We start from the raw sequence: 14,842 nt of genomic DNA, 5'->3' as shown, positions 1-14,842 counted from the left end.
GTTGACCAACCACTGAAACATGTAGATCAGATTCACAGGTATCACACTGCAAGTAAAAAATATGCATCAATATCTATCCAAACTACTGTTTTTAAGATGCTATAGAACTTTTCAATAATTCCCAATTTCAGTTTTAGCACAGTGAACTAACTGCAGCATGAGATACGCCTTATCAGTTTACACATGCAGAACACACCATAATAAAACAAGACTAGCTTCTGAAAATACTAGGTTTTATTCACACCCCGTGGTAAACAATAACGTTAATATGATGGCTAGGTTTCTTTTGTAGATCACTATGTCACATAAAATACAAAACCCATAGCATAAACAAGCTGACAGGTATGAATGTTTAATGTGGTCTCATTGGAAATTAAACAAGTTATACTAGTCTTCTCAAGTAGTCAAATTCAAAACGCATCATCATCTCCTAGTTAGTACAAGTCACTGCCATTTCTATAACAAAGTAATGAAGGCACAACTAGTGCAAGCAGACTTAAACCCGTTCAGACTACTGGGCTGAAAAAATACTTTGGTTGGTTCTTCAGGAGAGAGCTTTCTCTAAACAAATATTGGTCTCAGTTAACAGTTCTGATAATCTTCACAGCTGCAGTCTAATAGCTACATGACAAAGACTTCACAAGAACCAAACTATGTAGCAATGAATTAACATTCATGCTTTAGGGGATTTACTGCATTCTACATATTGGCAGAAAATTATACTGTTAAAATGTTAGGTAGATTGAACCTACATTTTAAACTGGTTCTTATGTGTTTGATTCCATTTTTTAACAAATTGGTTACTTAATTCTACCAAGATACAAAACATAAGGCTGTAAGTAACTAATAGTTGTGTTTAGGCTATTACAGTGCAGGTAATCCTCAAGGCCACATACACACTGCTTCACTGCTGCTTGCATTCTGCTGGGTTTTGATCCTTCTGTTGAGGGGGAAAAAAAAAAAAAAAAAAAAGGAAATATCAGCTCACAGATATCAATACTTCAGGAATTATTCAAATCGTTAACATACTTCGTCAACTTCCAGCAGTCAGATTTTTCTTGCATCTCTTCAACTGAGCTAACTGTCAAATATTACTAGTACCTTTACATGTGGTAACATTCACAACACTTTTTCTTTTGTGTATGTGCATTGAGAATAAAAATCTGTTCAGAATCAAGCACGATGGTCATACTCTGAATGACACTGAAACTAGACAAAGGGCAATAAGTTGTATCAAACACTGGCACAGAGAAATCCACACCTTCTAAACAGTTTGAAACAAAAAAACCCACAGCCTTCATTTTGATTGACAAGGGCACAGCCTTACTTCAGATCCAATGTACAGCAGTGCAATGAAACAAAAATCAAGGTATGTTCTTAACACTCAGGAAAGATTTTTTGAAATAAATTACAGTTGCTAGAAAATTTTCAAGTAGATATTACAAACTCTTCTGCACTGAAGCAGGTAATCAGCAATACCTCACAGTAACATGGGAAGTTATTGAAAAGGCTTTTGAGGGTGAAGAGTTGCAAGTTTTTGTTGATAGCTATTTTCAGACTGCAGTGCTTTCATGAACTCATCTAGTTTCCAGTCTGTGATTAACTTATGATTATCTACTCTTTCCAAAACAGTATAGTACCACTACTGTCTACCTCTCTACAAGCCTACAGCAGTTCTCTCTGAAACTGAGCATACAATCTTGCCCTCAGTCATACAACTTGCAAAAACAGTTGAAGTGGTAGAAATCAGATGCCCAATTTGCAGCAGTTTCATTTTGATTCCAGAACTATATTGAACTGGAATACTCTACTGCAGATGAAACACCTCCAACAAAGTCATACATTGTTATTAGTAGTTCCATAGCCCACATCTTTTCCAGTACAATGCTAGAACTATGGTACTACTACTTTCAGATAAAAGTATTCCTACTGAAAAATATACTGCCTCTAGATTAGAAATGGGAAGGATATTTTGTAGCACACTTTGAACTTAGCTTGACTTTCTGACTATAGCTTTCCCTCGACCATCAGATGCTTTCAGCTGGTTAAGGATGCCTTCCCCTCAGCTAAGAGAAAGCTAAGAATTTAGTTGCTCACAATCACTTTTCCAGTGAACTGAGCTTAACTACTCGTTTACTCTGACCGTTAAACATGAAACACAGCTGCACATTGCTCTTAGTTGCCCACATTCAAGTGCTTGGTTGTAGATGCATTCCTGAAGTTTGACATATGTTGCCTCAAGAAATACAGGCTCACTATCATCTCCCTTGGGAAAAAAAAAAAAAACAAACCAACCCACTCCAGCACAGTACAAAAACCAGATTATGGCAAGTTCCTCAGAACTGAGCATTTATTACTTGTACTTTTCTGATTACTAGTATAGAACACTTACGTTACTGAACTAAGCCAGGAATCTGCTCCAAGTTAACAAAAAACTGAGCTTGATAGATTTCAGCATTCAAAGTAAAATGTCACTTCACAGAAAGTTTCTTAGTGAAGGAACTTCAAAAAAAAAAAAAAGTTGCCTTACACGTATTAGACCATCAGAACTGGAACCAAAACAGTCTCAGCCAAAAAACACTTACTGTAAGAGCTATTAAATGTTTCAACTAAAACTTGATATTTAACATTCATTAAATAATAGGAATATGAATGCACATGCACACTTGAAACATTCTCTTAATTTCTTACTTTTGGGTCAAAATCAGGATCATTTTCTTCATCTGCTTCTTCTTCCCCCTCCTGAAAGAAAACAGTTGTTCATATTTCACTAGCTTATCCACATTCAGCTTCCCAAGCCATCCTCAAGAACTCTGATGAAGTTCTACTCTGAAATACTTTCACTACCACTTCAATTTATGCATACTGACCCTCTAAAGCACATTTTTTGACATCAGTTACAATTTGATTTGTAGTATTATTTTTGTTGCTGTTTTGTTTGTAATATTCACTCTGGATCACAGAATACAAGCTGTTGCATCTTACATGCATAAGTATAATTTAAACTTGCTTTCACAGGATTTAAAAAAATAATGGAACTTATTCTACACAGGCTACAGGAGAGAAGATATTTAAATCAAAGCAATCTGTCAACTTACCTCATCATCTGCCTCTTCACCCTCTTCATCATACTAAGAAAGAAAGAAAGAGTTTTGACTGTCATAAACGTAGTCATTACAGACATCAGTTCATGTAAGATAACTTAAGCTGATGCCAGAAACCATACACACAGTACTATGCTTTAAGAGAACATCCTATATTTGACTGATTAGAAATAGCTTTATGAATCAGAATGAATAACATTCAATCTCAAACTATGCTCAGGCAGAGAACACTTCCTGCCTTGCATTCCTTACATGCAACACTGGAAGAGATTATTAAACTGGTAATACCTCTGTCCAACAAAGTGTCTTGAACTACAAAGCAGTCCATACAGTCACTTCCATCTTCTACCCATCAACTGCCACAGTACTGGACTAAAGGTTACCATTCTAAATTCTAAAAATTCAGCTCAATGGTGGACCTAGCTTAGCTGAATCAACTCAACAGATTTAGTAAATTTGTCAAGTTCTTGGGTTTTGCAGTTTGTTTTTCAGCTTTAGCTTCTTTAATGCATTGAATGCTTTTGAAGAACCTGCTTTCAAAAAAAAATTTGCTCTCATTTTCTAAAAAGAGCTCTCCTGAAAGCCTGAAGCTCAAGAACTTAGTAGACATGTGGGTATAATAAACAGGCTGACCAGCTACATAAGTAGACTAATTTGTTCTCTAGCAGCTCATTTTTCTATCTAAGTATTGTGTACATCACTCTAGGAATGACTTGTACACAAACTTTTATTCAGACATACTTTAAGTGGTCATCTATTAGTACTTTTGCCACAGAACTCTGAATTCAGTACTTGGAAGATTAATTACCTTCGTGCTGTTCTTTATATAACATCCTAGGAAGTCTATCTGAAGCTAAAGTTAATACCTCCCATTCTAAGGATACTAACAGTAACTTCAGGAGTCAGAAGTTAACAAAAAACAAGCAACAGCATATAGAGGCTTTTAGCACAGAAGGACATTACTTACATCATCATCATCATCTTCAATAGCTTCTCCTGTGAAGTACAATACTGATCGGGGGACAATACGTTCACGTAAGAAATGACCTATCTCAAAGTCTGCAGCAAGGATTGCCTCAGCATCATCATCCTGCATAAAACAATTTAATGTTCTAAATCATAAGTTGATAACTACATTTGACTGCAAAACACAAGCTGCACAAATTTTGATGTGGACAGATTTACACAAATCCCCATCTCATGAGTTTTTGGTTCAAGGCAATTATAGAATTGAGATTGTGAGATCAAGTTTTATACTTCAAGCATTTACACACATTATGGAGTTCAGAGTTTGCTGCTTCAGCAAACTTAGCCATACAAAGCCCTGGAGTTTAAGTTTCCTTCTTGCTCTACATAACAACTTAAACCATTTTTCTACTTAAATGTAATATCACCCATAGATTTTCAGTTTGCATGCACAGCATTAAGAGCTAAATACTAACCAGGTTAAACTTTCTAAGTATCTTCATGATTCTCATTGATCACCCCAATGTACAGCATTTGCACACCTAAAAAATGTTCTCTGCTACAATAAGCTGTTAAAGTGAAATGAACCGGACTTTACCATCGTTCTAACAAAGAAAAACTATTTATCTATTTATCACAAATGTTCCCAAGTTAAGTTAAAACTGAAACAATTTAAATTCCCAAACAAATCTCAGAAAGCACACTGTATATAAGTGCCTTTCACTGGTGATTCCCTCACCCCCAAACTCTTCTGATAAGACAACTCAACTTACCAGGTCTCCACTTTCAGGAACTGTGAGAAAAAAAAGAAGAAAGGAAATAAGTGAATGAATTACATACTACATTTAAAGTTAATGTAAATACACAAGTACACAAATATTTTGTTTACCTTCAGGAGGACTAAAGAAGTTAAAGAAGGAGTCATTGGAAACAGTTTTTGTCACTGTTCTAACTGTTCCACGACCCTTGTGTTTCTGCTTCTTTTTAATTGTTTTCAAAGTAACATTCTTGCCTTTTTTCCAGTCTATTTGGCAGCTGGGGAAGAAAGAAGAAAGGTTGTAGCTTAGAACATCTCTGCTTTCTACCAATACTTAGAGAAACTATCACAGTTTTAAGGAATACACTGAACATGAAATATCAAGGTTATTTGCTGTTTACAGAGAAAGAATCATACCCACAGGCTTGACTGACACTGACACTGTATTCTGGAAAAGGTAAATGAAGTCACAAAAATAAGGCTGAAGACATTTCTTGACTAGATCTTTTACAGATTCAAAGGAAAGAGGTGAGTTGTTTAAGGATAAGAAGTTGCTGTCTTAACATTCCCAGTCATTGCTCTGCATAAATCATTTTCAGAAAGGCAGAGTCATCTCACAGGCACCTCTGCCAGGAGATATGCTCTTCAGTAACAGTCCGAATTATGGGAGTTTGATCAAATGTACTCAAGCAGACTAATTCCTACAGGACATTTGTAGCAAGGTATTACATTAAGTGACTGGGAAACGAAGGGGAAGGCATCAGTCAGTATCAGTAAGAGCACAGTACTGCATGGGTAAAACCAGCCCGAAGTGACAGTGAGATACTCTAGTTGTTACTGCTCACAAGAGTGTTCATAATGGATATGTGCAGAACAGACTGAATAATCTAAGGAATTATAGCTAATTTAGAACAGAAGAGACCACCAAATGTGACATCTTCAAAATCATGAGAAAACTGGACTTAGATATGACTGTTCTCTACTTCTCAAATAGATTAATTGAAAGGTGCTCAGAGAGGCAAACATTCAGCTATTATAAACTGGACAACAGCAATACAGAACATAAAAACAGACTTGCCTTCTGAAAAAACCTATATGCCAGAAATACAAAAGGTTTCCAAAATATGATCTAACAAGATTCTTAAAAAGCTATCAAGGCCCACTAGAAGAATACTATCCAGCTTCCAATTCAACTTCAGTTGTTGCAGAACACAATTTGCAAAGAGTATTAAATTTAACTGTATGTATATATAGATGCTATTTATGAACTTACAAATTGCATCAATGTTTAGATTACACAATATATAGTTTTTTTCATATTTCTATATTACATGATAAAAAACTGAAAGTAACACTAGGTGGATACATGAGGAAAGGAGTCAGATGTTTCAAACTAATGGGAAGTTAAAAGATGGCAGTTTTCAGTAAGTTTTAACCTCAAACTTGAGCCTAGCTAGTTACAAGTTACTAGGTAATTAAAAGCTTACACTTGGATAATAAGGAAGAAACCCGTTACATTACCTTATGGCTATTCATTAGCACTTACCCTGTACAACCCATGATTTCTGGTCCATCAAAGGAAAAGGGATCAGAATCATCTGGCTCTGATCTCATTCTATACGTCTTCGTCAACACTTCATTTGTGAAGTAGTCATTTGGTTCAAAGTGAAATTCTAATGTGAAACTCTTAAGAAAGAATTGCAAAGAGACAACATTAGCAACCTAGCAACACATACTTTTAATTTCTAAATACTTGAAGATCAAAATCAAAAATAAACATGCAAATGAAAATGTCCATCTCTACCAACTCTGAAGTGGTGCATGCACAACTTATCCTAGAATTTGCTGCCCAAATTGTACAGTAAATATTCAGATGCTTACACTTACTATGCTGATCTCACGTCATTGGTTCAAGCAGTACATTAAGAAATGAACACAAGATCTCACATCATGTACAGATTTCCTGGTGCTACTTTTCTGGTTATAGAGATATACTATTTTTATCTTTGCAAGTTATTTGGTCTCTAGAAAGGAAATTATATTCTCTTATAGTAGTTATACAAAAAGTGCCTCAAATTCTCAAACTTTAAAGGTAAAATGAACTAATCAAATACTAAGGTCAAGTTATTAACTCATTAAAATCCAAACGTTAAGTTTGAATTCATACAGATGGTACTTCAGAATTAGTCTCTGTACTGTTTTACAGGGGACAAGAAGCTAGCTACACATTTCTCAGGATTGCCATAAGACAACTGCTTATTACAGACCGTGTTGTTGATATACAAATACAAGCCTTAAGATAATGCAGAACTCTTGTTTAGTAAATTAAACTAACCATAGGCTGTCCAGCTTCTGAGAACTTCACTTTTATATCTTTTAAGTGTTTCAGGATAGGTTCATCATGTTCCTGTAAATAAAATGTTAATGAAATTTTCATAAGATTTGTACACAGAATTAAGACACAGCAGAGATGAAAAGGTATATTTAGAACCGATGAATCTGAACAAGAACCTTGTCCAAGTACTGAAATATTTTGTTCCATGAACATGACCAGCAGATGGCAACAACAGCAGCTCAGTTTTCACTGCAGCTCACAGCTTAAATCTCATGCAAAGTAAATACAAATTTTAGCAGTAGTACATATTTCATGCAAACACTCCGATATATCTTACTAATGGACTGTCTATGCAAAGTTGTAATTTCAACAAATAAGAACAAAATAAGAAGACATTTCAGAGTGCTCTCTGCTCTGAGTTGAATAAGTGACCAGATGACATCCAAACACTGGCTCAATTTTTACTCTCCAGAAGACAAGTACTGTAAGTGTTTGTTCTCCTTCCTTGTAGGGCACACTTGGATTAAATACTAAAGCAACATCAAAGCAATTTGAACTACTACCTACCTGAACCATATCACTGAGCAAGTCCACGTTCTTAAATACTGTCAGCCAAAATTCAGGAATTCCTTTAGGGTCTTCCTTTTCTTCATCTTTTTTTTCTTCTTCAAGCTTGGCTTTCTCTTTCATTTCCTCCTTGATAGAATAAAAACATTAATTTTTCTAAACTTTAAAAACCATCCTCCATCAAGTTTGTTCACTGTCTTTAGCTGATAATAGTACACATGAAGTTTCATGCAGATGATTGAAGCATGTAGTTAATGATACGCAGTCAATCGTTACAAAAATTCTCCTTTTGAGAAAAAATGTATTTATTTACTCTATTGAATCTAGTTTCATGCTAAAGGTGGAGAATTGATTGGTGAGAATTGATTATGATACTCACTGAAATTTCTTCTTCAGCATCTGCTTTCCATTCACATTCTTCCTCTGTAGGTTCATAGATTGCATTGATGATCTCACTTCGCTGAAAAATTGAACCAAAGATACTTATGTTTTAGTTATTCCAATTAGCAATACTCTAACCAATAAACTGCTGATTCTAGTCTCACATAAAGCATTAACTACTTAACCGAATGCTTTCTTCTTGCTCTAGAAAGACCCAGCAGTTAACAATGTTATACATAATACACTGAAGAACCAACATTCCAGAAAGGTTACCACATCACCTAACATCTCCTCAGTTAACATAATGAGGCCTAATATACTGAAGTGACTTTGTTAACCATGGAACAGACAACTTTTCTCCTTATTCTTAGCTGATATTCACATGGATGGTGAAATAGTGTCAATTCAGTTGAACAGGCACATTGGAGACCAAGATAATTCAGAACATACATAAGCTTTCAGTTTATATTCCCTTTTGGTTTAGCTAAAGCTTTTAAGTACAAATCAGACAAGCATTAAAATACCTTGTCAAATAAGGGCTGATAGAGAGCAGCATATTTTCTTTCCAGCTCATGAACTTCCTCATAGAACTTTGCTTCTATCTGTGCACACTGAACTTGAAGATTCTTGAGAGCATTCACACGTCTTTTAACAACTTTAGGCAAGCTGAAAAATACAGTGACAGAACTGTTACAAACACTGCATTCTATGCACATGTTGACCGCTCCTTAACCAGCTCCTTTCACCAACATGTATCAAAACATGTTTCATACTACATACAACACTAGAAAACTGAGGAAAAAAAGATACGCATAGGAATTCCAATTCCAGGACATCCAAATAAAGATTGTAACCTCTTTATTAGAGAATTGAAATCTTTCACAAGTGCCAGAAAACTTCCCCCTCCCCCCCCCCCCCCCCCCCCCAAGTCTGTGCCAACTAGTTCAAGTTTCAAAACTTGTACACCCACTACACTGGTAAATTTTAAAAAGTAGTTTCAGGAAAAAAGCAGATAATACAAAACAAATCCAAAATGGTAAAAAGAGATCATGAAATCTGAACCAGACTACCTTAAGTACAATAGCGGCAAATAAAACTTGTTCTGAATACAAGTCACTAGCAAATGTTGCAGTCACACTAGAATCCAACCTCCAGCTCACAGCTGAGGAGAATCCACAAAAGAAAACTTAAAATTAAAATCATTGTACCCAGGTGAAGGTAAAAAGGTGAGCTATTAGAGTGTGGCCAAACAATTTGCAGATTTTAAGCCCAAATAGACAGATAAATCTTTTCCTTGAACATGTTTAGCTTCTCCACCAGCTTGTGCACTAGCTCTTTAAGAGCCCACACAACCATCTTTTAGGTTCCCAGATTCCTTCTGACTTCTGTGCCACCTTCTTTTTTTAAAACAAACTAACTTAAAACAACATTTGGTAAGACAGACAAGAAGTCCCTGTAAAGCATGCTTAGATCAGCATGCATATGTTAAGGAAGCATAGATTCAAGTTACACATTTTCCAGTTATTTTTCTACTGTAAGTTTGGCAAGCATTTGGTATAGCAAAGCTGCAATGCTTTGCAAGAAAAAGCACTACAAGACTTGGAATACATGCAAAAAGGTACAGTATCTTAGAGAACAGCTGACAGGGGAAAATACCAAGTAAATTCATGTTATGACTTCTGTTCACTTCTTACATCTAGGACCCGAAAGATTAGTAGAGATAAATTAATATCTGTCAAAAAAATGTATTAGATATAGAAAGCCTTATTGTACAGCATATAGAACACAGTGTGAAGAACCTGTGTAGTCCTTTGACTCTATGCTCTTCCTAGACCTGTAGTTACTAGGGTAGGCTATTAGTTGCCTGTGCTTTTCTTCTATGCTACTGGCTGTAATAAAGGAAAGTGGTAGGAGTAGCTGGAACAAATCCTGTTATTCAGTAGCCATCTCCGTTAACATCAAGAGCGACACAGGATCCTATCACAGCCAGATAGTTCTGTGCTTTACAACTCGTGTGCACGTGGTGAAAAGTTCAAACAATTAGAAATTACAGGGAGAAGCTAGATAAATCTGTTAGAGCAGAAAACTTTAGTAAGCAACAGATTGTTTCAAATTTTGATGCATAAGGAGTCCACATTAAGTATTAATACAACACCCCCAATTTGTGGTTATAGCATGACCACAAGTGACCACGTACTTGTTCATGTTTCAAATTCAGGCAAAACTGAGGACACATTCCGGGAAAAATGTCTGTACGTATGTGTCATGGTTAACCATGCAACATCTCTCTCCTCCCTTGGGATAAATGCAGAGGGAGGAAGAGGAGAAAAAAATCCAATTGAGATAAGAGAAATGGATTTATTAAAAGGAACACGAGATAATACTGAATAACTAAGAGCAGTAAAGCAAAAAGAAACAAAAATAAAACTGGAGGAGAGAAAGAATCAGTCTGAGTCCTTATCAGCAGGCCCTCACAGCTGGTCTCCCAGAAAAGACAATAGAGCTCTTCCCCATCACCCAGAGATGGAAATCATGTGGAGGCTCTTGGGATGATGCAGTACATCTCAGTGTATCTTCCTCTTGGAGAGTCAGAATTCACATGAAGCTGCTAGAGAAACCAGGAAGTAGAGCTCTGCAATGCAGCGTGCATCTGCACCAACAGCCTGCTGCATGATGTCATGATACAGAATATACTGATAAAAACAGGACAGAATGACATTTTGCAATTGCATGAAATATTATCAGACACTAAATATTTTTGCACTCTTTTCTTTAAAAGGGCTCAAATAGAAAGCCTTCTAATTTGAAATGCATTAGTGCCTGATTATATGTTTCCTACTACCTAGGCAGTGCAGTGGTTTATGATTATTAATCATTTTAAAGACAATATTGTTGAGAAAGTGAAAACATTTATATCACTCTGCTCATTCTGAATTAGAACAAGTATTTACCTCTCTATATATCCTGTAGATGTTCCTACCAGACCATCAAGTCTTTCCTGAAGAGCTGCAAGAATCTGAGGATTTTGCATCATCTGCACAGTCAACTGCCGAGCTAAAATCAAAATGAAAATTCTGTAAATGCAAAGCGTATCTTCTAGACTAGGCTTGAAAGAGATTTAAATACTAAGAAAAAATAAGACATTTACTTTATATTACTCTAAGAAGAAACATGGGCAGAATTATTTCAAATGTCTCCATTTTAGATGCATGGACCATAGAATCACTAAGATTGGAAAAGACCTCCAAGATCATCCAGTCCAACCATCCACCTACTACCAATATTTCCCCACTAAACCATGCCCCTTACTATAAACAAGTCCACCCTATCACTAGATATCACTAGAGTTGGAGTTTTCATTCCATTTCAGATAAATGGAGAGAAACAAGACTGTTTCAGACTTGGGCATAGAACTGGTTTACAAGTCTATGCTTACATATTATTGCTTGCAAAAAGAATAAATTATTCATTAGAACTATTTTTTTCCTGAAGGAATAGCACAGCAATCCAGTCAGCTCAGTCTGACATACTGTTGATTACAGAACAGTGTTGAAGTCTTGATCTCTATTATCTACATATTTCAAAAGTAATTTGCCCTAATGGATAACTGTTTCAAATCATACGATAGAAGTACATTTTGGAAAACACAAATTGCTAGCCTAAGTGTTCCCATTACCCATATTAACATCAATTCTTTTATTTTAGCTCAAGGTCTACATCTCAGTAACCTGCAGAAAGGAACTTAAATTCATTTTCAATAAGAATTTATGATCATTTATAATCATGGTTTTTTGCCTTCTTCCCTCATCCTTAAGATTTGCAGGTATGCAAACAAGTATTCTGTATTTTTTACTATGTTTGTATAGCATTCTTTTAAAGGATACCTTGAAATAAAAGCAGAGCTTTTCAGTCCTTCCTGAAGTTACATTTTTTGGAACGTGATTGTCTATTTCTATGCCCCTTGCTAGAGTAACTACACAAATATTCTCTTCTGCTTTTATGCTCTAGCACTGAAATTACATACTGAAAAAAATTATATTTCAAGTGACATCCAAAAAAGGATGCAGTTTATATTTTAGCAGTGGAAGCTGTAATTATGCGTTAATCCACTTTAGTCAACGCCACCCCTCTTGCTATCTACATTTTCTCTGGTCTAACTATTCATTAGTCTTACATTTAAAAACCCACTCAACACTGCCATTTGAATCTGTTGCCAGTTATTCTTTGTAACAGCGACCTAATATATACATGATACGCATGGCATCTCAATACCAACAGCCACATTCTCTTTAACTGAAATCTAACAGATATTCTGTTTTGCAAGTTCTTTGACAACAAGAACAAGTCCACAAACATTCCCTATGAGGTTTTTCCCCAAAAGCAAGAGTGTTTGACTTAAGCATTTATTGAAAGAACTTCAAAATATTTAAAAAGAGAATCAACCAGGTAAAGAAAAAAAAGATTAAGATCAGCAAAACTTAAATTATGCATGCAAAAAATTACTAGAAAACTAGCAAAATAATTGCTTGATAACATCATTTCACAAATCATTTTAGTTCCCTAGCAATGAAACATGTTTCTTACCTAGAAAACTCAATTTCTCTCCAAGATTCATATAGCGTAATTACTCCTCTCAGATCCTCATGTACAATTGCTGGGATTAATTACTAAAAATACACATTACTCATCTCTAGTTTCCTTTGGGACACTTGAGTACTTACCATTTAATTAGTGAAAGCTTTTCTTTGGCTGCCCTGTGTTATTCAAAATTTTGCAATCCAGTTTTGAAAGCGCTTTCAGCAGATACAAAGCCTCTACTTTTTTTTAAGTGAGAATTTTTTTTACTGTTACCATTCTGCTTGAGCAATCACATAAGGGAGCATTATCAGTGATCCAGACTATCATCTCTTGTAACAAACTGTTACTTTCTCTTTTGAGTACTTGCTCTTCAGGGAAAGGACGAAGGATTTATTTCTAAGACTGGTAACAACATTTTAACTCCGGTCTCAAACAATTTAGCAGCAAATTACTAAGAAATAATCAAGACAATACAAATACGCAATTGATTTTTTTTGAAAGCATTTAGCTGCCATTAGATTTGGAACCATCTGACGATAACAACAATCTTCTCTTTTCCACTTACATGTCCTTATAGGTGGCCAGCACTGCTCGCACTGTTACTGACCACAACTAAGATGAGTAATGACATTGAGACAACAGAAAACACAAAGCTGAAAAGAAGTCATTGCTTGAGAACTCAAAGAAAGTGGTGTATCAGTAGTTATGATTCAGCACTTCCCTTTAAAATATAAAATCCTTTTAACATTGATTAGAAACCAGTTCTGCAGCTACTTGAAAAGCCTTCTTTTCACTGTTACCTTTGCTGTTGGCATCTTCACCAGTTTCTTCTTCTTCCACATCTTCAACATCTTCCATATCTTGCTGATCAAGTTCAGACTGTTCTTTGCTGTTAGGAATATTTAATAATAGGATTGAAAAGTTTGTGGCTTTTCTTTTTTAATCTACAAGTTTAAAGAGTTCGAGTTAGATATTGCATTGGTAGAAGCAAACAGATTTCTGTGGATTAAAAGCTGATGCTTGAAAGTTTTAATAGCTAAGGACAAACTTGCCTTTATAAAGTCACTGTAACTTTCAGACTCTGTATGGAACTAACAGCTTTTCAGGACTTTGAAGATTCCTTTTCACAAAAGAATTCCTTCAGCTCCCATCAGCATGGACAAGTTCAAGACTCCCCTTCTGCCCTATACATATTCTTTGCCAAGCCACGCAGGCCTTGAGAACTGAGATTAGGTTCACACAAACAATACTTCAGGCACCACAAAATACAAGCAAAGTACCGAAAAAGCTACACACAGTGAACCAATATTAACAAGTAACATTATAAATTTCCCCTCCAGAATTCCAACAAAGTAATAAGTTAACTGGCATGAAGAACCCAAGCTCTTCCCCTGTGCTCTGAACTGCACATCTTGCCATAATGACAAGATCCCATTGTAGTAGACCCTGCCCCTTAAATATCTGGAGACTGTGGCTACCTGAAGCATAGTAAAGGACATCCAGTTACAATCTCAGTAACCTACAGATTTACTTACTTGTCGATGTCTGCCATTCTCAGATTTCGAACCCTAGAGGAAAAAATGCAAGAACAGACATCACTTACAAAGTCTACAGGCAAGTGCCATAACACTGAAAAAGAAACAAACTATGTTAGCTTTTAGAAATAAAAAGTATTGTAGTCTAAAGAGTGGCATACCTCACATGCAAATATTTGGGGCTCACTCTAGTGTATACAGAAGTTCTGAAAAGCATCACTGTGGTTTAGAAACGATGGATCTACTGAAATTTAAATACTAGCAAGATGACACACCGCATTTTGTATCTGTACTAATATGAAATTTAGTCTTGTCTAATTGAAAGTAACAAAACTACAAAATAGAATCTGAGGAAAGAAGTGAAGCAACAAGGACGCTAGAAACTCTTTGTCAACTCTTTACTCACTTTCAGCACCTAACTGCAGACAAAGCTCTTAATGCCATCTTTTAACAATAAGCTTGTCTTCTTGTGAACTCATTTTTAATCCCAACTTTACAAAGCCAATCCAAGTAGTTCCACAAAATACCCAGAGAATTGCAACATTATTAAGTCAATTTGATGCCACTGTACCAAGCTGTTTAACATAGCAAAATTTCACAAACTGAATTGCCAGAGTTT

The 14,842-nt window shown here is 35.7% G+C and overlaps 1 protein-coding gene across 3 annotated transcripts; it reads right to left on the bottom strand.

Moving 5' to 3' along the window:
- Window positions 1-904: 904 nt before the first annotated feature.
- Window positions 905-14,240, bottom strand: NAP1L1 (nucleosome assembly protein 1 like 1; the record flags this gene model as incomplete). Of its 3 annotated transcripts, XM_079540178.1 has the most annotated exons (14): window positions 905-940; window positions 2,692-2,742; window positions 3,099-3,131; window positions 4,072-4,194; window positions 4,844-4,863; window positions 4,960-5,105; window positions 6,374-6,513; window positions 7,163-7,234; window positions 7,730-7,858; window positions 8,109-8,189; window positions 8,635-8,776; window positions 11,062-11,164; window positions 13,489-13,577; window positions 14,224-14,240. In XM_079540178.1, the coding sequence occupies 14 exons, from the start codon at window positions 14,238-14,240 to the stop codon at window positions 905-907; spliced, it is 1,182 nt and encodes a 393-aa protein (XP_079396304.1). The 3 variants fall into 3 exon arrangements, with proteins under 3 accessions (XP_079396304.1, XP_079396306.1, XP_079396305.1); XM_079540180.1 differs by lacking the exon at window positions 14,224-14,240 and having other exon boundaries at window positions 2,692-2,739; window positions 13,489-13,570; XM_079540179.1 differs by lacking the exons at window positions 11,062-11,164; window positions 13,489-13,577 and having other exon boundaries at window positions 2,692-2,739.
- Window positions 14,241-14,842: the final 602 nt, after the last annotated feature.

The sequence above is a fragment of the Tetrao urogallus genome, assembly GCF_951394365.1.
Source record: "Tetrao urogallus genome assembly, chromosome: 1".
Lineage (NCBI taxonomy): Eukaryota > Metazoa > Chordata > Aves > Galliformes > Phasianidae > Tetrao > Tetrao urogallus.
This window is presented reverse-complemented; position numbering and strand designations above follow the sequence as displayed.